The following is a 22,280-nucleotide window of genomic DNA, read 5'->3' on the forward strand; positions in this document are numbered from 1 at the left end:
CCGCCGCATGAACACAGCTGTTCTCCCAAATCAATACCAGCTTCACCCCTCTTCTCCCACTCCGATAACCCACCAGTAACCCGTCAAGATGGTAAGCCCAAGCCAGCAAACCGGCCCGCCGTCCAGGCGACAGCACGGCTTCATGTACACGCCTTACTGACAAACCACCCACCGCCAACAGTCGATGCGCATCGTCCCCGCCGACGACCACTCCTCCACCTTCAGCCACATCCGGCCGAGCGCACACGGCGCCCCCTCGGCACCAGGCCTGCACGACACACTCCGCGCGGGCGTGGGGCCGGACCCCTTCGCCTCGGCCAGCAGGGAGTCAGCCGCGCCGGCGTCGGCGCACCCGCTCGAGTCGCGCCTGAAGCGCTGGGAGTCGACGCAGGAGGCCCTGCGCATGGAGATGCTGCGCAAGACGTACGGCGTCGCCGAGCCCATCCGCCGCGGCATGGAGCTCAAGATCACCCAGCAGGGCGAGTGGCGGCCGATGGCGCTGGGCGGCGGCGGCGGCTCTGCGGGCGTGCACGAGGACATCCTGCGCGGCCGGGACGCCTCCATCAGCTGGGAGGACGTGTACACGGGTGAGGAGCAGAGGGCCGCCGTCGGCGTGCACGAGGAGATGGAGAGGAAGCTGAAGATGTGAGCGGGGTCCCGCAGGTATCCACGGGCGTTGATGGGCGTTGATTTTGATCGACCGATATGGACCACAACGACCTGAATTAGTCGGGGTATGAAGGCAAGCCCGCTTGATAAAAGAGAGGCTCTGTACAGATATCAACGAATAGAGGTCGCCTGGGCCAAGCTAGACATTGCGAATGACAAACTAGTGCTTTCGCTTCGTCCCAGATCAGAGCGAATAGAGTCGGGCAGTCAGATGTTTCTAATGACTGATTTCTATCCAAGCTATGGACATGTTTGCTCCGCTCATCTTTTGTGTGTTCGTGTTGAAGTACAATGATGATGACGATGCCAGGTTGGTGGGAAAATCCGCTGCGATAACAAAAACCAAAACATTACCCGATGTATTGCGCCGACGATTCCATACCATCCGGATCCTCTTGATTAGAAAAGACATGAAGAAATCCGAATGCCGTAGCGAACAGATCTGTTTCAACGGTGTGATGCCCCCAGGATAAGAAAAATGCAGTACGGGAGCGTATAATAACATCGTTTGTGGTGGAAAAGGGCCGACGGTCACATCAAACAAAACCCTCCAGCCACATTTCCCGCTGCGTGTGCTTCCCGCGCAATGCGCCAAGTCACGCATGCTCACGCTTCGCTTGATCAGAGTCGCCTCGGCGTCTGACAGCAACAATGTTCAGTCAGACGGGACGGTCTGGGCCATAATGCCGTGCTCCTTATAATATGACGCAGCAACCTGAGCCTCCTTCGGAATTTCGACCGCCACTGCTGCCGCTCTTGCCCTTCCCAGCTTCGTCTTCTTCCAACATTTCGGCCGGTTTGACGGACATGTGGACCACGTTTGGGATCTCGCGGCTGAACTGGTACTCTGAAATGAAAGAATCACGTTAGTATTGAGATATACGCCAACAAAGGCCTTGAAGCCCACTTTTGGAAGAGAGGCGTACTTTTCAATTGCTCCTTATCATCTAGTAATTTTCCGAAGTGAATCAAACGTATGCTGCTGGGGCTGGCTGGCTTGCCCTCCCATTCGTCGCGCCACTCCCGTAGTATGAGCTCCTTCAGTTTGTAGACACTGACACTGAAGGGGTCCTTCTTGCCGTTCTCGGTGACCTCAGGTACTTCCACGTTCCGCTTTGCCAGGTACTTGTCGTCGATTTTATATGGGTGGCGTGCACCGGTGGGGAGCAGCAATGTGATGTTGCATACGGGGCCATCCGCAGGATTGGAAGGTGATCCGTCCGGGTCGTCTGCGGCCCCTATCGAAAGGGAGTCTGCCCTGTCCTGGCGGTTTGATGGGGGTGGCACCTCTTTCTCCTTGCCCTTCACCGATGTGGATGATGCCGCGCCGTCTGCGGTAGTGGGGTCGTCGTCCTTGGCCGGGATGTCGGGCACTGAAGAATCGATCTTTTTCATCTCGACGGCGCCTTGGGGTTGCTGAAGGGGCTCCTTGGGCTCCGCCGAGGCGCCTTGGCCGCCGGTCATCTGGGGCTGAGACTCGGCCATCGCGGGATTGTTGACGGAGGATGATGCCGAGGCAAAAGGGAGGGAATTGACGGGAAGCGAAGAACCAGCCCGGCGCCGAACTAATTCATGTGTGGTGATTTGAGGCTCGAGGGGATCACGTCGTTGGAACAAAATGGAGGTTGGGGGGCGATTTCCGATGAATGGATGTCGTCGGGGTCGGCTGCACGGGGCACGGGGGGACGGGGGAACAGGGATGGGGGCAGCACTATTAAGCCACCGTAGTTGAAGGGAGGGCGGTTGGATCGATGCGAGCCGGGCAGTAGCGGGAGGTTGAAATGTGTGTGTCGTCGGTGATTGAGCGATCGGTGCCTGAGTATGTCGAGAGGAGGAATTGGCAAGTGTCTGTGGTGTTGTAATTGAGAGACGAAACCACCAGATTGGCCGGTGTTGGAAGCGGTTAGGCGGTTTGATGACAGGATGGATGTCCGGCAATCGCGCGTGGAAAGTGGGACTGGCTGCCACCCGGGTCCCTGACGAGCACAATACTGTGTGCCTAGTAGTCCGTAGGGATGGTACTTGGGCCTGTAATAAATGCACACGGGCAAAGTGCAAAGTGCAGGACGGGCAGAGGAAAGCGCAGGCGCAGCAAACTGTTGTCTCTCTCTGCACACGCCGTACAGCTAAGATCGACCGCAGCAGCTTTCCAAGGCCTTCCAAGGTTGACCGGGTCGACAAGTTCGCGGCAATCGGGTTTGCACTCAGCAACGGCTGTACTGTACGGATGGTGTGCCGGGGGGCTGGTTGAAGGACGTTATGACCGATTAAAACCCACCTGGGCCGCTGGGCAGATCTGGCGAGAGGGGGATGGACCAAGGCTACGCTACGGAGTACCTAGTGGTGACGGTACGCACGACCTGGAACGCTCGCTGCACCCGGGTAACTGTACAGTCAGGGTACTAGACAGACTAGGTCGTCGACGGTTCCTTGGCCCAAAGCTTTGGCTTCAACATGACCCCAGGCAATGCAAATTGGAACAGAGGGAGCAGACGGCAGGAGTTAGACAGGCCAAAGGTCGAGCAGTAGGTCGTATTATCGAGCGAGCCAAACAAGAGGATGTCCACAATGGGCGTCTGACTGGGCAGGTTGTGCTCTGAACTGGGACAGTGACTGTGTCATGAAAACAAACAAACACGAACCTGGGACCCTCAGACGGCGGGTTTGGAAGAGGAGGAGGAGGCAGGAAGTCTTGTTTGCAAATGGGGAAGGCCATTGTGCTGGGGTCGTCCTGCCCGGGTGGGTTAATTAGGTGGGCGCCCGGGTGGATGCCAAGTGGTTCTGCGCGGCTCGTTCCTTCCTCTTTACCCCTGTTTTCCGAGCGTCCAGTAGCAACTGTCACAGTCACGCATCCCCACCGCTTGGACATTGACTACAATGCAGCGGCACCTTCTGCACAAATGTGCTTCCAAGGCGAATCCACGCATACACAATTATCGAGGTAGCCTACAGATACCTACATTGGCCGGGCGGCCAGCAACAGCATACACCAGCAGTCAATCAGATGTCTAGCTATCCACTCGTTTCAGACGCCAATGACGCACGTATTCTTCCTCAGCCATGCCATGCCATGCATCTTGACTGTTGCTGCTTATTATGTGCTTACAGACCCTTGGCCGCACATGTTTCAGGCAGTAGACGTTGGTGAACAAATCGGCATCTTTGCCCGGGAGTCGAGTCGTCTGGGAGCTGTCTGCCAAGTGCTCTGACCGCGTTTGAGGCGAATGCACGTCTGGGGAGAGCCCGCGACTTGGACAAGGTCACCCTTCCTCGACGTAGTATTCACCAGTTGCAACCACCGCCGCCCACTACGCTATCGTCTGCTTGTTTGGTGTTTCGTTTCTGTCGCTCACAGCGCACAGAGACAAGCTCCTTCTGGTCGAGCCATGGACCTTTGCAAGAGACACAGCTGCATGCCGTCTTGTGCTGTGGGCAACTCAATGTGATCGACCATGCTATCACCCCCCGGGGCTCACAACCCCTCTGGCTCACATGCATACAAGCCTCTAGTCCGTATATGCGAACAGGAAAAGGCGTGAGAAGCCTAGAAGGGTGGGCGGACTCTGAACCAGTTCGAATACGTCGAGCTAGGAAGTCGCCCGCGAGCGCGCCGTTTTCTCCAGTCCGTGGATGGCCGGGCCCCCACAAGGGTCGACGGACGGCTAGCGGATTAGGTAGCACGCCAAACCTTCCTTATAGGTGCGAGGGCTTTATGTCCCAATCCTCGGAGCCTGTGACCGTCCTTCGTCACCGCACATTGACACGGCGGTGGCTTGCTCTCGGTTCAATGCTCGACCTGCGGTATTGGCTTGCGTAACCACAGCTGTGTGCCTGGTAATAACACGTTTGGGACTACGCCTCGTGCTGAATTCGTCTTACCAACCGCCAGTAAACGGCGTTGTAAACACCGTGAGTGGAAGACGTGGTGGTCTATTGTAAGGCCAGAATGCATACCTTGTTACCCAGTAGTCAAGACCGGACGTCCAAAAAATCACACACCCTGAGAATCTTGTATGTAAATGAAGTCAAAATGACTTCAGTAGTTGTACCTCGGTCCTTCAGCATCCTGCACTGTCAAGAAGCCAGTCCGAAACAACTCGACGACAAGGTTGTGGCACTGCCCAGGCTTTTCATCCAGTCTTTGCTGTAGGACAATGGGCGGCCAAATGTCGCTTATACTATTCGATGTCCGGTTCTTCTGACATCGCTCTTCACGTCGACTTGCGAGGTTTGCCGGAATTGCTAATTACGCGAGCCTTGGACACTTGACATTGTGACACCCATGTTGTCTGAGACCACCTAAGCCTCCGAGAGTCTGTTATTTCCACGATGATCACTGGCGAAAGCCACAGGTCTGAGACGAGAGCTTGTCGCTCCTCTAGACATTGCCAGGCACTCGCCTACACAGCAGGGTGGCTCCTGTTGATCCCATAAGCGATCGACTGACCCTTGATCAATGACCTCTCGCGCACCATTACATAGCCATCCAACCTCAAGAATTGTCTTTCATAGCTTGCTCAAGTTTCAAGGCCCACATATCACGGTCAGTATCGAAAGCGCGGTCCATTCGCCCAAGTGCGCGACAATGAGCAACTCAGATTCACCCTTACCTGGAAACATAACTTTCCCCGGTTACAATAGCACCGGTGTGTTACAGTGTATGCTTCTACTCAAGAATGCCGACTGACGAAGTCCATGCTGTTCCAGCTGCAAACACTTCGAATATCGATCAAGGCCCAGAAATCGGCCACACAGGTCACTACCTAGGCGGCGTGATTGGCGGCCCCATCGGGGGTGCTGTAGGTCTTGCGCTCATCGTCCTCGTCTGGCTTATATTTGAAAAGCGCAGACATGATCCAACACGAAAATCCACCGCACCGTCACAAAGCTCCCAGAGTTCCATGCTGGAGCAGGACCAGCATGGTCACGATCTTGAGTCCTTCAACCCGCCAATCAATGCTAGCCGAAGTAAAGATGGGGAGAATAGGAAGCAGCGAGAGGAACTTACACCCCATAGGTACTGGGGAGACCTCTGAAAGGAACTCGCAATTACTGGGCCCTACTAGTACAAGATGGGATTTGGTATTGTCTTGTTATGGTATCGGAAGAATGCCTCGTATTCAAGTGCTGATGAGCACGAATCGAGGCCTGGCTGAGCAAATTAATATGACGCGGGTCGACTTCAAAATGCTAGACATATTTTGAACATCTCAACCAGCAATTAGGCATTTTGTAACATTACTGCAGTCTCAATCACCACACTCACTTAGCTAGACTTGTTGCAACCAGCCTCGTGTTATCGGGTTCTACGGAGATGCACATTAGTTTCCGAGAAGCACAAAGACTGGTGTCGCTCTTATTCCAGGCGTGATACCTATAACAATTTTCTCACGTTTCTCAAGTATCATCAGCTTCCGTGTTTGAATCACGCATCAGCTGTCTCAAATCTACTCATGCTATGGGGCGAGGCATTTGCCTCTTCCTAGGCATCTAACACAGCGTTTGAAGAGCCTCGTGTGCGATTTGCAAAAGGAGAAAACAACGCCTAAACTTTGCTATGTTACTAAATACCAGCATTAGACTATACTTCGGGACTCTTTGATATATGACACATTAGATCTTCAAGGTTACCGCCTGCCCCTCTGTACACAATGCAATTGCGGATTTGTTGAGAAGGCGACGTTCGCGCTTCAATCGCCAATTTAACTCATATTTGGCAACGCACCAATCTCAACATATCATCGATACTCCGTCGGTGCGCTCCACCTAGTGTACAATCTCTGATTGAGGACGAGCATGACCTTTGACGACGGAGACCCCTGAGCACTCCTCATGGCCATCACATAATTCGTGCGCTGAGCACGCCGAGCACGGGCTGGGCACGGTAGATTCATCATTTGATATAATTACTGTCTCTCTATATGTACAATCACCCAAGACCCAAGGTGACCGCAGACCAATATTTGCTCACGACGTCCTTGGGTCACCCTCGAGATAGTTCTGTCCTCCCTAGAACATCAACAAATCCCCATTCGACCCTACTCCCTGTGCTGGCTGGAACACCTGCTGCGGCGCATACTGATTTACCACATATCCGGCCTCGTGGCCGCTGCCGCCGCCAAAGGTATTATCACCGTCCACGTCCTGGATACGCATGGCCTGCATCTGCTGGCTGCCGATGCCGGCAAAGTACGCGTCCGCGTCGTTGACTGCCTGCGCGAGGTTACCGTCGCCACCTGGCGCGGCCGCCGCGCGGTCCCTCGGGTCTACGTCCGACGGCTGTCCGCCGTAGCCGAATTGAGAGAGAGACTTGTTGGTGTCGAAGCCGGCCATGGGTCCCGAGCCGACTGGGAGGTTATGTTTTTGAAGGGCTGGCGAGTCTATCAGCCGTCGCGGGCGGGCGTTGCGGAAAACAGTCTGCACAGGCTTCAAATAAACGGTCGCGAGGGTGCCAACGTTGAGGCACATCTCCTCAAGTGTCTGCGGGTCCAGGCGCTCAGACTCGGCAGTGACTGGAGGCTTCTCACCCATGACGACCTGTTTGGCTAGGTTCATGTCGGTGGAGAGGAGACGCCAGTACATGTACGCCCGCTCGCGGAGGTCTGGGTTGTCTGTCTCTTCTGTTGCCCACTTCAGGACCTTGGGGACGAGCTCCTGGCCCTTCGTAGGTCTCTGTATGAAGAGCTTGACCGTTGCGGTGAGAAGCGCCAGCTGCACCTCGACGGGCTCCTCTGCGAAGGAGAATAAGAAATCCTCCAGGAGCACGTCGCTGTTCTCGATGCGACTTGCATACTGCCCGATGACCCAGACCATAGCTGCCTTGGCCTCCGGTTCGTCCAGGCTGTCCAAGTGCTCACACAGTGTCCCGATAATTGACTCGTACTGGTTGGGATATTTCCTGAAGATATTTCGAATGACCACTGTCGCCTCTTGCACAATGTATGTGATTTTGGTGGCGACCAGTTCCAATAGAAGGTTGATGCACCGTCTTGCAGCCGGCTCAATCTTGATTGCGAGCTTACCGATGGCGCGAACCGCCTTACGCACGAAGTGAACATCGATTTCTGTTGCATATTCCCGCAGCTCCGTCAAGACCTCGTCGATGTTCTTCTCGGTTGCGAGCATAAATATCAGCTCAAGCTTGGTGACCTTGACGTAGATTGGGTCGTTATATTTGCAGAAAAACACCCGAATATCGTTCCTCAAAACATCCGGTCGCCTCTGGAGCATGAGTAAAGCGTTTCGCAAGGCCAGGTATTGAACCTCTGGACCTTTCGCGAGGAGCGTCACCAGGGGCGGCGAAAGCTTCCTGCAAAGCGCGGATATTTGTCTCTCGTCGGCGATGTAGTTCATGAGGTAAAGAATGACTCTTATGCATGTCAAGACCACGGCTGAATTGGAGTGCGAGAGCCGTGGTGCGATGCGCTCAGCGAGCAAGAGGGCTTCTCCTGACTCTTGAGGCACGTAGGACATGAGAGCTTCTAAAATGTATGTTTGACCCCATCTGTAAGATGTCAGACAAGGACTCGAAGAGCCAGTCATGGGACGGACGTGGACTTACTCGGAGCAGTCCGGGAGGATGGCAACCATTTTGGAAGCATTGGAGTAGTCGATGGTAAGCTTAATAGCATCGCTTCTCTCCCAAATATCCATCAGGCTTGCCAAAGCGCTTGCGACAACTGTGGGATTGTCGTCCCTCAATAAACCATTGAGCCTGTCGATAAGATCGGAACGCTCCACCATATGCCTGTCGTGGTCGTAGAGCTTTGCGACACAGTACGCCGCGGTCTTGCGTACGTATGGATCCAAGTCTTGCAGGAGTCTCTTCACGAGTGGCACTGTAGCCTCGACGTATTCCCTTACGTGGATGTATGACATGGTGCGCAGCGCCAGAGCTCTGACGAGTGGATTTGCATCTTCCATATCCTGCGACAGGGTCAGTCACTGTGCGTCCATCCTTAAGAGATCACAAAGGGCCCCCAGGCCTGTACGCACATGTTCGAGCACAGGTATTGCCTTGACAGCAATCTCCGTCCGCATCCTGGCATAGTTCACGAGGAACAAGAAGCACCTAGCGTAACACGAATCAGTCTCCGCGTGCCGCTTCCACACACACAGCAGTACCGGCTCTTACATCTTCTTGATCTCGAGGCTCGGTATGTTCATGCAGCTGATTATGTCCGGGAAGAGGGCGACCATGTCGTTGTTGCTCATGGTCATGTTCGCAACGATCTTCTTGAGGGCGACTTTCTTGACCGAATAGTTCTTGTCCTTTTTCCCGCCGCTGTTCAGCTCGAGGCGCAGCTCAGCTACTTTGCCCTGTTGTCTTATGCGTGAGTTGCTGTACAGGTGCGAGGCCGAAGCCGTCGGGGGCAGATATGCCAGATACATCTCGGAGAGTCGGGGATGGCGCGCTGTCTCATGCTCGCGCCGGGAGGACGGGTGGGGTGCGGTGGAAGTATCGAGGGGAGGGGAAGCAGCGTGAGAAGGGCCTCTAGACATCAAAAGAGAAAGGGGCCGCAAGCCCTGCCACAACGAGGAGCTGCCTGTCGCAAGCAGTCTGACAGGCCCAGAGGAGACGGGGGAGGTGAATCAAGGCAGAAGGGCCCAGGGTCTGCGCAAGTGGACACAGGAATAGGTTCATGTGTAGACTGGATTCCGAGACATGCTAATCACAGCCGAGGGAAAAGCAAGGAGCGCGATCCGAGACGAGAGACGGGATGGGCTGTGGTGAAGATGAAGGAGAGACAGCAAAAGGAAGCTTCTGCTTACCCGAGCGAACAGCTTGGAGTCACCTCCTCCTTGGGCGCTCGCCATGGTGTCGACGGGCGGGCGTCTAACTGTAGATGGTACGGGGAGGGAGGTGTGGCTGCAGGTTGTGGTGATGTCGCGTGGTCGGCGGTGGCCCTGGTGCTGGGCGAGATGGACGGTGGGTTCCTACAACGGACCAGGCCCCCGATGTTCGAGATCAGGGCTGCGATTGGCGATGGTGGCACGTTGATAGCGGACGTGCAAGACCCCAAAGAGGCGCAAGCCAAGCCAGTCCGAGGATGGCTGGACAGATAGCGAAACCCCTCACTGGCTGCGTGGCACTCGTCCACCTCCAAGATGCTATCCCGGCCGTGTCTCGACTCTTGGCTGGTTCCTCCGGTGCGCCCAATGCTCTGGGCTGCAGTAGTCCACGCGGGAACACTCGCTCGATCCCTGCGCCGTTGGCCCTCTGTCTCTTTCTGGGGATGCGATACGGTGCAGCGCAGCGCAGCGCAGCGCAGTGCGATGCGATGCTATCCTATCCTATGCTATGCGGCGTGACCGGAATGCGGGCAGGGCGTTGCCTTGCTGGTCAAGGTTTGGTGTTCTCTGGTGTTGCGCAGTGTCTCAAACAGTCTCGCTCTCGTGGCTTGGTGGCTCGGATGGCAACGTCTTGGGGCTCGTTGGTTGTCGTAGCGATCTCGCAGGTTCGTCTCGTAGGTCTGTCTGGCCTTGTTCGTGTCAATTCGTCCATCCGGCAGCACCGGGTTGAGAAACATTGACGAACCGACGTCCCCAGGCTGGATTAGCAAACTAATAAGACGGACACTGGACTCGCCCCTGACTGAGGCCCAAGCCCGCGGCTGGTGGGGCGTCCAGGGGTCCTCGATCAGCGTTGACGCACGTCCTCTCGACACGCCTAGCTCAGCTGCGATTTTACTTACAAAACAACCTGTCAGGCCGGTGCATGTGCCTGCAGCTCTGTGGAGCTACCCTACTTCTAGATTAGACCAGGCTGACTACCCAAGATATCGAGGTAGAGAGCTCTCGCTTGTCGCAACGTCAGCTCTTCCGCTCCACCCCGGCGTCGATACTTTTACACTGCACACCTGCTCCGTCCACAACCTCGTTCTCGCCCTCACCCGCAGCCTCAGCCAGAACAGGGTCAGACGGTCGAACCATGTCCGAACTCAAGCCACAATCGAAACCTCCCAGTTGGGTGTTGGACCTGAATTCGCCGCCTCCGTATAGGTCCAAGGCGAACGGCATTCCGGATCCTCCAGGCTATCCGTCACAAGCACCTACCTCAAAGGTATGTCGTCCTCTGCCGTGAATTCTTGCCACTCCCATTCGCGGCTTAGGTGTGTAGCGATTGCTGACGACTGCAACAGAAGCAACGCGATGCCTCGAAAGACACCAAAGTCCAACCGCGAAAGCAAGCCACACCAGAGGAGATGGACACACTGAAGCTCAAGAAAGCCTGGGAGGTGGCGCTGGCTCCTGTCAAGAATCTGCCCATGACGGCTATCATGATGTACATGACCGGCAACTCGCTGCAGATTTTCAGTATCATGATGGTCTTCATGGCTTTCAAGAACCCTATCGCCGGTCTGCTGGGCACCAACCAGGCGTTCGAGAGATTCGAGACGGAGACGAACAAGACAAAAATGCTGCAGGTCAAGCTCGCATATGTTGTTATGCAGCTGGTCGCCCTGGCTGTGGGGGTATGGAAGGTTAATGCGATGGGCCTGTTACCGTATGTCGTCCCCAGCTTATCGTGCCTGGGCAATCGGCTGACAAGACAAACAGGACAACGAGATCAGACTGGCTTATGTGGGAGGCACAACGGGAGCCGCTGGAGTCCGCCGCGGTTGCTTTGTAACGCTCTGGCGGGGAATTGGCGAAACGCGATGCCCGGACTCCTCTTTGACGGGGCATGCTCTGCTGCGGTGTCTTTGAACTGTGAGCTTGTATATGAGTCGTGTCAGTTGGATCCCTAGCAGAAAGTTGCCCGTTTCGCGATGCCGAAATCTAGCTGGTGACCTCCTCATTCCAACCTGCCAAGCCTGTTTTCATTGTCGCGAGAACGCGCGGATCTCGATCTTTCATTGCGCTTTCGTACTAGGAGAACCCCGTGACGGAAGAAGCCATCGAACTTTGTCGCCCCTCGCTGTCGCGCAATTCTGGGACGCTAGATTGCATCAATGTCAGTCATTTCTTCGATATGAGGTGGCTTCGCAGCCCAGCGGCCTCACCCCTCTTTGACTGGCCTTCGATAATGCTTGGAGCAGATCTAGGCCAAGCTGCCGACTGCCACCTCAGTACTACATTCAAAGATTAGACTTCATGCAGAGCCAATCCCCAACGACCCCCGTCCACCTTGAATGCAATGCGCAGCTCCATTCAAAGAACGACTTTTTGAAAGTGTCAACCTTATCCTATCTACCCAACTACCGCATCACGAGACGCGCTGCACCTGAATGTTATGGCGACCGGTCTTGGTAAAGAATATAAAATGGCCAGCCGTGGAAGGAGACCAGACACTTCACAGTCCCGGCCTACAGACAGAGGCAGGTTGGATATTCGCAACTTCCAAAATAATTGTGAATATGGCTCCTCAATATCTGCTCATGGCGTTTATCCCAGCCTTGGTCGCCGTCGTGACTGCTCAAGACCAGCCGCTACTGTCCACTATCTCAACTGTCCCAGAGCTTTCGTGTTTCTCTGCCGTCATCCTGGCCAGCGGAGGTAGTGAACCCAACCCGGCTTTTGAAGAAAGATTCAACTCTGTTCTAGACGGGAGAAATTACACAGCCTTGGCCCCAACCAACGATGTGAGTAGTCGTGGCTCATATACATCTGCCCACGGCCACTACACCACTTTGAAAGAATGTAACTGACACTCGGAAGGCTGTCAACAAGATAGCGCCATCTGTGGTGGAGGCGTTGACTGCCGCGCCCGCCTATCCGATTTTTGAGTCGATCATCCGGACTCACATTGCCGAGGGCTTCGTCACCTCTGCTGACGTCGTGAGAGCCTCACCTTTCGAGGCCATCGAGGGTTTCCCAATCTCTGCCACAGCGGTCGGCGGCGAGCAAGCCATCCTCGTCAACAACCAAGCGCAGATAGTCGCCGTGGACACGTTAGCCTCGAATGGAGTAATCCACCAGATTGACCAAGTCCTAAACCCTTACACAGACTACTTTGGCATTAGCAACACTACCGCCCCGCCAACCACATCTGAGACGGATGGCACCGTCGCCGATATCCTGCTCGGCGACGAGAGACTCACCACAGTCCGCGACATCCTCCAGGCACTGAGTGCGGACTTCGTCAGCACCCGCCTCGCCCTGGCCAGGGCAGGCGGCACGCCGCAGATCTTCGCCGTGCCGTCGAATGACGCGTTTGTCGGCCTCCCCGACAACACAGTCGACGCGTCTGTCGCGCCGTCCAACCAGGCCCTATCGTTGCAGCTCTTCAGCTTCGGCCTCCTCGCCACGGACGCTAGGTTCGCGGACCTGGATTTCGCAGGCGGCCCGATCAGCGTCGCCAGCACGTTCACGGGCATCAACGTCACTGCGAGCCAGGTCGCGGGCGGCGCGACCTTCCTGAACAACGCGGGGATACAGGAGCAAGTGTGTGGGTCGAATGGGTGTGTCTGGCTTCTTGATCGTATCCTGGATCCGCTTTATTTGGCTTTTGGGCCGCTGAATAGGGATGCGGCTAGTCCATCAGTTTAGTCTCATTGTGAGCTGAGATCAGTATTTTCTGACACCCTATGGGCGGTACAAAGGGACTGGAACATAGCAGCTCTTTTGGTCACCAGTCAGAATGCAAAGCATCTTTCCCTTACTTCAGAAAAACAACGATAGGTCACTTGCACGCGGAGCCTCACTTGTGATTAAAAGCATTCATAATCGCTGGCTACAGTTGCGAATGTGAAAAATTTGAATGCTCCGAGCTAATTACCAACTCAATTTGGCCTGGTGACATTCATAGCCGCAACCCAAGGCTTCCAGTATTCCTCTATGCCCTCGGGAAAGCTCCACCCGGTCCAGTTGAAGTTCGTCAGGCCCCCTATTGAATACTCCAGGTCAGTCATTGCTCACGTAAGAAAGCTTGGATGCTCGACTTCAGGGGGGCATAATCAAAAGGCTCCTCCCCGGCATGACTTACAAGTATCGATAAGCCCTTGGGTACCGGATCTGATGCGGTAACTGCCAGCAAGGCTCCACATGGCCCAAGAAACACCGTGCTTCTTGGTATACTCCTTGAGGCAGCTCTGCAGGGTGACGTTGTACATGCTGGGGTCCTGTGCGTGTCCGAACTCTGTGAGCACAACCGGGGCGATGCGCTGAGCGGGCGGGCAGTCGTTGGTGATGTTGCAGGCCGGGGGAGGGTCTATGCCGAGGGCGTTGAAGCCGTTGCGGTACAGCCCTGCCTCGATGATCTCACAGGTGCCGGTGTCGACATCCTCGCTGGAGCTGTATAGGTGCAGCTCCCAGACCAGCTTGTCGGCCCAGGGATAGCTGTCGAGATCAAAGTAGACGGGTTCCCGGCGCTGGGCGTCCCTGATCGCCGTGCACTTGTAGCATGGAGCGGTGAGGATATTCTTCCTCGTCGTGAGTGCCGAGAGGTCTTGATCGTATTGCATGCCTGACCAGGTGATGAGGAGGTCCGGGTTCGCCTCGTGGATCGCGTCGCAGCCCGCGCTCATGTTGCCGACGAGCGTCTGCCAGTTGTAGTAGAGGTCCGTGACGTTCCCCGATTCTCGCAGCTCGTTTCTGAGCGACATTGAGACAGCGTTCGGGTGGCCCTTGGCCCACTCTGCGACGTACGAGAGGCCGCGCAGCCAGTTGCTGGAATTGAAGTGCAGGTCATCGAACCAAGCGGTGCCGTCGACGTGGGAGCAGCACCATTGGGCCTTGCCGGTGTGCACGTCTGGGTGGACAAATAGGCCCTTCTCAGCTGCGGCGTTGGCGATGTCACTCCAGATCTCGAACCTGGTTGTCTCCCGCGTCCAGGAAGGGTTCTTGGAGATTATCTCATTCGTGACCTTTGTGCCGTTCACATATCCAAGAGCCTGGATCATGGCAACCTCTAGAGGGACGTCCTGGCCACCGCGATCGTAAACCTGGTCGACCATCTCAATAGCGTAGCCCATGCGGAGGAAGTTGAACCCAACACTGGCCACATCGTCGAGGATGTCGTCCACGGAAGCCCACTCCAGACCCTCAGGCACCATGGTCTCGCCGCTCATGGGCCAGTTCACCCCAGCCCAGGTGATGACCTCGCCCCGGGAATTAACGATGTCCCTGCCCTTGGTGCTGAAGGGACCGTACGGCCAAGCGGACGAGTTGTCGGCTCTTGGCGAGGCACGGTGATCGGCTGTCGCCCAGCGTGGCTCGACTGCGGAGCCGGGCAGCTTGACATGTTGACCCGTGGCTGTCGCCAGCAGGAGCGGCAGCAGCGTTGTCCCAGTGATCCTCATAGTGAACCAGAGAATTCAAAGCCAGTCCCGCCCGGGTGCGTGTTTGGGCGTGATTCCCCCAGTGGCAGGCGGGCACAACAACAGCGGCGCGTCCGCCATTATTATATACGTCCACTACTACGGTACATATTGCTGGCTCGCTTCCAACCTTGCCATCTCCGCTCGTTCCGCTAGGGGCTTCGCGCGCTCGACAGATTGGTGCGGACTTGGTTGGGTTCCCTGGATGGTGGACCACGCGACGGGGGCGAGCGCTGGCTCGGTATCGGGCGAGGTCAGCCGAAGAAGTGGGTATCTGGGGCACGGCGCGGGGAAACCTAGGAGCCAGGCCAGGCGGACTGGTGGGGGACTGGTCTTTTCGCGTCGGCTGCACAGCTCGATGAAGATGTCTTTCATCTCCGGCGACCCTTGCGGTCTCGTACATGACGTCAGCCTCAGGCGTCGCGCATTTTTGGTCTCTTTGCTCGTCTGCAGTCACGCGGCCCGACTCGGCCCGCCCGCGGTCGAGAAACGAAACGTTGGGAGACGATATCACCACGGCACACAAGCCACGTACTATCCAGAGCAGCCTTTGTTCGTTCAATTAGGGTTTCCCTAGTCTTGCAGCGGCGCCTGAAGATTCTTCACCAGAACTCGCTTGTCTCTCACCAGGAACGCTCGCGAGCAATTAGCTCATGTTTGCTACAACAGCTGTTAACAGTTGCCCGAGCTCGACTTTGTTAATATGCCAAGATCCAGCCCATTCGGTGGGAGAACAGCTGGATGAGAATATCATGGCTGGACTCAGCGCTCTCTTCAGACTCTCGAGATCCAAACCCCCTTCGATACATGGAATGTCAAGAACCTGACACAACACTCGCGAACTTTATGTCCTCTGGGTTACTCGCGCCCAAATGGGCGCTCGCAATGGCACTGCCAACCGTACCTGCTTGGCCTTGTGTCTCGAATATCTCACTCTTGGGATGTTCTCACGTCCGTGGCTGGCCTCAACTTCGCAAAACGATGCACGAATTCCCGCCACCACAGTCATGAGACCACAACCCCGATACTTGCGAACCATACGAGTCGCACAATCACGAATCTTCGGCTCCGAAGCCTCTTACCCGTGTTTCAAGTGTTCATTAGGCACCGTAACAATACGCACAGTAACATCCATGGATCACGGAACGCAATGTTCATTCTCACTGTCTTGGTATTTGTGTTTTCTCGGCAAGACTTCTGACCATGCCAGACTTTTTTCAAGCGAAGGAACCGAGCTGAGTTCACACCAAGAGAGTGTGTTGGCTATGGAAGATTTCATTACATCGTGATAGTCATTCAACGATCCCGTCGGTCCTTCACGTCAACATGGGCCTGAGTTGCGTCCGAACGATGGAGATAGGAGCAACTTAACCCTCAGCCGGGGCGGCCGGGGCCTGAGCCGGAGCCTCGGCCGGGGGAGCAGCAGGAGCCTGAGCTGGGGCCTCAGCTGGAGGAGCGGCAGGGGCCTGTCAAGAGGACATCTTCGGTCAGCATGTGTGCCTTCAACGGCATCTGGGGTTGGGAGGGCCAGGACAGCCGTCGACTTACAGGGGCTGCGGCAGGGGCCTCCGCCGGTGGGGCGGCCGGGGCGGCCGGGGCGGCCGGAGCAGCGGGCTGTGCCTGTTGCGGCGCCTGGGGCGTCACGTTGATGCCGTTTTCACCGCCGACAGATGTGCTGCCGTCGGTTCCCTTGGTGATGCCGAGGTTGCCTCCCAGGTTCTGTGTCTGGCCGTCGGCGCCGACCGTGATACCTGCGTTCTCGCTGAACTGCTCGCTCTCCTTGGTGGCCTTCGCCTCGCCGGCCTTCGCCTCGCCCTGGGCTGCCTCGGCAGGAGGAGCGGCGGCCTCGCCTGCTGGAGGAGCGGCGGCGGCCTCACCTGCTGGCGGGGCGGCGGCGGCCTCACCTGCCTGTTTGGCGGCGCCCTCTTGTTGCTGAGCGGCCTCTCCGGCTTGCTTGGCGGCCTCTTCTTGCTGCTTGGCGGCGCCCTCTTGTTGTTGAGCGGCACCCTCGGCTGGCTGAGCTGCTGGGGCGGCTGCCGCACAACCGGCAGCTGGAGCGGCGGCGGCGGCCTCTCCGGCCTTCGCGGCTTCTCCTGCTTTGGCGGCTTCTCCTGCTTTGGCGGCTTCGCCAGCCTGGGCGGCTTCACCGGCCTTAGCAGCTTCACCCTGGGCGGCCTCTCCAGCCTTAGCAGCTTCTCCCTGGGCGGCTTCACCGGCCTTGGCAGCTTCAGCTGGGGTGGCGGCGGCCTCTCCGGCCTTCGCGGCTTCTCCTGCTTTGGTGGCTTCGCCAGCCTGGGCGGCTTCACCGGCCTTAGCAGCTTCACCCTGGGCGGCCTCTCCAGCCTTAGCAGCTTCTCCCTGGGCGGCTTCACCGGCCTTAGCTGCTTCACCCTGGGCGGCTTCACCAGCCTTAGCACCTTCAGCTGGGGCGGCGGCGGCCTCTCCGGCCTTCGCGGCTTCTCCTTGGCCGGCTCCTTGGGCAGCCTCACCAGCCTTTGCGGCCTCTCCTTGGCCGGCTCCCTGAGCGGCCTCTCCTGCTTGACCTTGGCCCTGGCCAGCACCAGTTTGGTTCCTGGCGGCTGCTTGCGCGCCGGCGATGAAATCTCCGAGTGAAGTGCCTTGACCTTGACCCTGTCCCTGACCCGGTTGCGCAGCTGGATTTGCGTTGCCTCCTCCACCAAGCGTGAGGCCGCCAGGAAGAACGAGCGTGTTTCCTCCGCCCTGTCTCTGGCCTTCAGCGGGCGCAGCTGGAGCCTGTCCCTCAGCACCAGGAGCAGCAGCAGGGGCCTGTCCCTCGGCACCGGGGGCGGCGGCGGCGGGAGCTTGCCCCTCGGCGGCACCGGGCTGCGCAGGCTGCTGAGCAGGCTGCTGTCCACCTCCTCCGACGGTCAGGCCACCTGCACCACCAAGGGTGATTCCTCCATTGCCGATCGTGATTTGGCGTTCTTTGAGGGCCTTGCTGCGGTCCGAAGCTCGGGCTGTCAAGCCTCCCTGCGATAAAAGGCATGTCAGTATCATTGTTTTGAAACAAATGGTTTGGTGCTCAATTATAGCCATACCGTGAACCCGAGCCCAGCATCGCTGAAGGCCAGAACGGCCAGGAGCGCTGGAGTGCCAAATTTCATTGTCGTTGAATCGCACGTGAACAAGGCCGGTCAACGGCGAAAATTATGAATGAATGTGGTAGATAAACGAGCACAGCTCAATAATTAGTGACTGAAGAGAACACTGCGTGCGATCAATCGTTCAGACAGAACTTCCTTCAAGTCCCAAAAAGGAGGCTCTCCATCGCTCAGAGGGAGCCAGAACCCTATGTATTTACATACACGAGCGCGATTGCATATTTGGCTGAACTTCTGCAACTCCCTTGGCAGTAGTCGATCTGGGGCGCTCCAAACACCCGGGACAGTTTGGGCCGTCTAGCACGTTTGGGGCACACATTTCAGACTCCACAAATGTTCTATCAAAAGAACGGCAAGCATACTTCCACCAGACCCACGCAACTAGCATATCTTGTGTCGCTGCAGCGCAAGATGGGATGAAAGCAGCGCTATGCTGCCGAGTATCTTGGCGTTGCAGCCGCACCCGTACGTCTCCTCTCGCTGGTCTCAGATCTGTGCCGAAAGTCCACTTGGCGCAAGGAGAATTGTTTGAGGACCCTGGACCTCTACCAAGAGCCCAAGACAAATAGTGGAGCCTCGTCAGTGCTTCGAGATGCCGTTGACAGCAGGATCTGGACCTTTTCAGGTGAGGTGAACCGTACTCGCGCAAGAGGACGTGACGATGATTTCATGATCTCCCTCTATAGGATTCAAGTGTTATTGATCCCCCATCGCCAATGCGTCGATCTGCCAAGTGCTACTACTCTGATGCACCACAGCCTCAAAAAACATCCATAGAAATTATTTCATTACCAAACAAAAAATATGCAATAGTATGATCGCCCTAGCTGATGATCGGTACACAGGGGGAAGACAGAGACCAGGAGTGAGCATTAAAGTCACGGATGATTACCAGAAGCAGTCTAAGTGACCACAGTTCGTCAGAACAATCCAGACACAGATGCAACCACATCACAGCACAATTCACCAATTGCATGCTCCCTGTGTATCCATGGAGGTACCTTGTGTGTTTTGAGTGGAGGGCATCATGAAACTCTCTTTACGCAGAGACTGGACGCCCAGCCCGTCCTGTGCTGCCTGTCTGACGTGACGACAGACTGCAAAGAGCTCTCCGCCACTTGACACACGGCTGAGTCTGGTTTCATGGTCAGCATCAAATGCTTCTTGGCCTATGAATATCGTGATTGAATTATGTAAACTGATCCCCGTTGAATCGATGGCCGTGGCCCGGTCGAATTGCGATCGCGAACGGACTCGCTCGTTCGTCTTGCTTAAAGGCAGCAGAGGTTGAATAAACCACCACGAAACTGTGTGCTGTGCGCTCATCAACTCATGCTTTCAATCTTTATTGCTCATTTTCCTCTTCATCCCACAAGATTGTATATGTTCTAGGTCAGGCGCTTGCATCCAGGCATGACATGTCCCAATCTGGGTACTCGGAGAGAAACTCATTTGAAGCTTGGTGGTGCCTGCAACGCTTCGCATATCAGCACATAGTTGATTTTCTTAGCGGTGACGCGCGTTATCTTTCCAAGCCACGGTAAATTCTGGTAGTCTTTGGTTTTATCTTCAGTGTATAGAAAAATCATCACTCGATTTCGAATCGAAACTGTCACATTTTCGTCCGGCTTTCCACCCCCACAACCCATATAGTTCACAAATGATTGAAAATTTCGATGATTGCCTTGCAAACATACTCTCCAATTGTGAATTCTCAATGAATTTCAGTGTGGATTTGGCGAGAGACACATCTATATGAACTGAACGCATTGATTCTGCATGTGATCTCCACGCAATGAGACTATGTCTAGTTAAATAGCAGAGGCTCTCAGAATATAGTGCCAATGCTTTTGGAGCTCTCAAAAGGATAGAAAGCTTTTTTCCTGTGGGTTTTGCGCTGTAAGGATTGTACATTTGCAAGATCCAGGTAACAACCCTGCGATCAGTTTCGCAAAATTCAAGTCACGCATTGACAAGAGCCCGTTCGCATGTACACGAGTCGAGTTATAAAAGCCTGTCCAGAATGAACGGTGCAGTTAATTGGTCCTGGGTTCGCTTATTCGTCGGTTGTGCCAGTTTCTTTAATGTGGAATGGATGAACCAACTCCACCGAGGCTGCGGCTCTCATTGAGTGGTAACCAGTTGCTTCCGTCACGTGGCCTCTTATGGTTGCTGAAGTCTAGGCTTCCCCCTGAGGCCGTATTTACAGAAGAGGGATTTTCCACCATCTTGCTAAAGGCCCTGTAAATCATAGGGACATTGGCGCAGAGGATGCCACCACAGGGCTCCCACGCGGAAAGGATCCCCAACGGAACCTCATCCCCTAAAAGTATCACGTCAGTGCTCCACAAGGAAAGAGTGCAGGCAAAGGGTGCAGGATTTTCACCTCCACTCCATACGGCCAATGGAATGATGACTTGTCTGTGGAGTGCTTACAAGTGATATCTGTCACTCCCGTGGAGAAGATGACTGACAAGCGCGCACCGCTAATAACACAGGTTCCCAGGCCCACCGAGAACAAGAAGCACAGACTGATCTTGCGGTACTTGCTGGTGTGAAGCCGCAATATGGTGGGATTGGGCACAAGGAAGATCCACATGTCGGAGGCAAGATTGATGATATTCGTGAAGTAGCCGAAGGCGACCAGATCCACACACGAGCCATCCGTGGCTCCCCACCAAGCTTGGATGGGCCGACACTCCAGACCGAGCACGACGTCCATGGTGACAAGCCATAGAAGGATGAATGCCGCTGTCAGGATCACAATGGTTCGAAATGCCGGTGTCACGAAGACGCGGTAGTACAGGGCCAGGACAGAGAGCTTAGTGCTAACGATGGCAACATCATAGAAGTGGCTGAAGATGTAGTTGCCCTGTTGTCCATCAGATACACTTGTCACTGTGTTTTCCGGGGTCCCGCACACACCAGCATGAAGGTTTGAAGGTCCTGAGCGTAGACTGCTTCAACGTGGCGACCTAGACCGTATGGGACACCGTGAACAAGACCTGCTACACACACTGCGATGGCAACAATCTGGAAACTCGTCAGCGATTGCGATCATTAGATGCAAAGCCGCCCGCCCAATGCTTCTTTCGATGATGATCACGGATGCTTACTGCTGCCCAAATCATGAGACAGTCATCAAAGCTCAGCCTTTTAGCATCTGCTTCCCTGGTCCTCACTGACCAGAGACGCAGCGATGTACTCAAAATCTAGAGAGGTATTGGTATGGAATAAAAGGAGTTCAGAACAGCTGTCCTAGACTCTGCTAGATACTGAGGGCTGTAGGTTGCTGATAACATAGTTTGATGGTTTGCAGGATGAATGAGCAGAGCTCAAAGGCGCAAACCTACGGTGGACTTCGTGCTCTACCCAAATTTCTGCATGAGATTTGTCGACCTTTTGAGACCTGAAGAATATATCTATAATGCAGAACTATGGACCTAAATAATGCTGTCGCTAAACTCCGATGAAATCTATTTGATCTTGCTATTTTTGTGGCTTGGGCAGTGGGTATTCCCGAAGCCCTGCAGCCGTCGGACAACATCGACCGGGCGCACTTGCAAACATTGTTGGCTACTTAGCCTGTGTTGCAGGGAATCGGTCGACAGAAAAGAGTAGTACAGACGTCAAGCCAAGACAGCGAACCACCGAATTGTCTTCGTCGGAACCAGGAAGAGACTGGTTCATGCTGTGTACCGTCCCATGTGACTGCGTACTATGTACGCGGTGTTTCGCTGCAGGTAAATCAAAAGCAAGCAGGCTCAGCCCGCGTCTGCGCCTAACCCAGCCTGGTCGGGTAGGTTCAAGGGGATAGTCGAGAGAAGAGTCTCTGTGGCGCCCAAGTGTGTCTCACCGAGACCGGATTTGGAATATCAAATAACTCAAGGACGCCGCCTCTAGTTCTCGAAGCACAACACCGAGGAAGTTTCAATAGAAAGGCAAATTATATGCTGACCATCCTTCCATGTTAGACTTGATATCATATTTCGACAGTGATTTGCAGCCAACAGCGTGTGAAACCTTGTCGATCACCTGGTTCAGCTCTTTTGACATTGCCATATCTGGCCTGTCTCGCGTGACAGTACTCATTCATTGGCCGGCCATTCGATTATCTAATTACGGGGGGGGGGGGGGCGTGCTTAGTACCTTGCGGTCAAAGAGCTGAGCGCTGATCGCCGTGCCTCGTTGAAGGCTATCGTGCAATTGAAGGTCCTGATGTAGGGCT

General features: G+C 55.4%; 8 protein-coding genes across 8 annotated transcripts; 3 read left to right on the top strand and 5 right to left on the bottom strand.

Moving 5' to 3' along the window:
• Positions 1–88: 88 nt before the first annotated feature.
• INS49_001103 (uncharacterized protein) lies at positions 89–649 on the top strand (the record flags this gene model as incomplete). The annotated part of the gene is made up of 2 exons (XM_043161936.1): positions 89–91; positions 182–649. 2 exons carry the CDS (start codon positions 89–91, stop codon positions 647–649), a joined length of 471 nt encoding a protein of 156 aa, XP_043030442.1.
• A 715-nt stretch (positions 650–1,364) lies between these two features.
• On the bottom strand, positions 1,365–2,154 carry INS49_001104 (uncharacterized protein; the record flags this gene model as incomplete). The annotated part of the gene is made up of 2 exons (XM_043161937.1): positions 1,365–1,516; positions 1,596–2,154. 2 exons carry the CDS (start codon positions 2,152–2,154, stop codon positions 1,365–1,367), a joined length of 711 nt encoding a protein of 236 aa, XP_043030443.1.
• Positions 2,155–6,678: 4,524 nt separating this feature from the next.
• On the bottom strand, positions 6,679–9,486 carry INS49_001105 (uncharacterized protein; the record flags this gene model as incomplete). Its single annotated transcript, XM_043161938.1, has 5 exons — positions 6,679–8,173; positions 8,231–8,595; positions 8,665–8,740; positions 8,804–8,988; positions 9,442–9,486. 5 exons carry the CDS (start codon positions 9,484–9,486, stop codon positions 6,679–6,681), a joined length of 2,166 nt encoding a protein of 721 aa, XP_043030444.1.
• A 1,114-nt stretch (positions 9,487–10,600) lies between these two features.
• On the top strand, positions 10,601–11,302 carry INS49_001106 (uncharacterized protein; the record flags this gene model as incomplete). The annotated part of the gene is made up of 3 exons (XM_043161939.1): positions 10,601–10,732; positions 10,812–11,176; positions 11,230–11,302. The coding sequence occupies 3 exons, from the start codon at positions 10,601–10,603 to the stop codon at positions 11,300–11,302; spliced, it is 570 nt and encodes a 189-aa protein (XP_043030445.1).
• Positions 11,303–12,029: 727 nt separating this feature from the next.
• On the top strand, positions 12,030–13,161 carry INS49_001107 (uncharacterized protein; the record flags this gene model as incomplete). Its single annotated transcript, XM_043161940.1, has 2 exons — positions 12,030–12,254; positions 12,331–13,161. 2 exons carry the CDS (start codon positions 12,030–12,032, stop codon positions 13,159–13,161), a joined length of 1,056 nt encoding a protein of 351 aa, XP_043030446.1.
• A 233-nt stretch (positions 13,162–13,394) lies between these two features.
• Positions 13,395–14,912, bottom strand: INS49_001108 (uncharacterized protein; the record flags this gene model as incomplete). Its single annotated transcript, XM_043161941.1, has 2 exons — positions 13,395–13,498; positions 13,598–14,912. 2 exons carry the CDS (start codon positions 14,910–14,912, stop codon positions 13,395–13,397), a joined length of 1,419 nt encoding a protein of 472 aa, XP_043030447.1.
• Positions 14,913–16,297: 1,385 nt separating this feature from the next.
• INS49_001109 (uncharacterized protein) lies at positions 16,298–18,055 on the bottom strand (the record flags this gene model as incomplete). Its single annotated transcript, XM_043161942.1, has 3 exons — positions 16,298–16,396; positions 16,479–17,921; positions 17,990–18,055. 3 exons carry the CDS (start codon positions 18,053–18,055, stop codon positions 16,298–16,300), a joined length of 1,608 nt encoding a protein of 535 aa, XP_043030448.1.
• Positions 18,056–20,133: 2,078 nt separating this feature from the next.
• Positions 20,134–20,983, bottom strand: INS49_001110 (uncharacterized protein; the record flags this gene model as incomplete). Its single annotated transcript, XM_043161943.1, has 3 exons — positions 20,134–20,375; positions 20,489–20,924; positions 20,978–20,983. 3 exons carry the CDS (start codon positions 20,981–20,983, stop codon positions 20,134–20,136), a joined length of 684 nt encoding a protein of 227 aa, XP_043030449.1.
• Positions 20,984–22,280: the final 1,297 nt, after the last annotated feature.

Source organism: Diaporthe citri, assembly GCF_014595645.1.
Source record: "Diaporthe citri strain NFHF-8-4 chromosome Unknown scaffold_1, whole genome shotgun sequence".
Classification (NCBI taxonomy): Eukaryota; Fungi; Ascomycota; class Sordariomycetes; order Diaporthales; family Diaporthaceae; genus Diaporthe; species Diaporthe citri.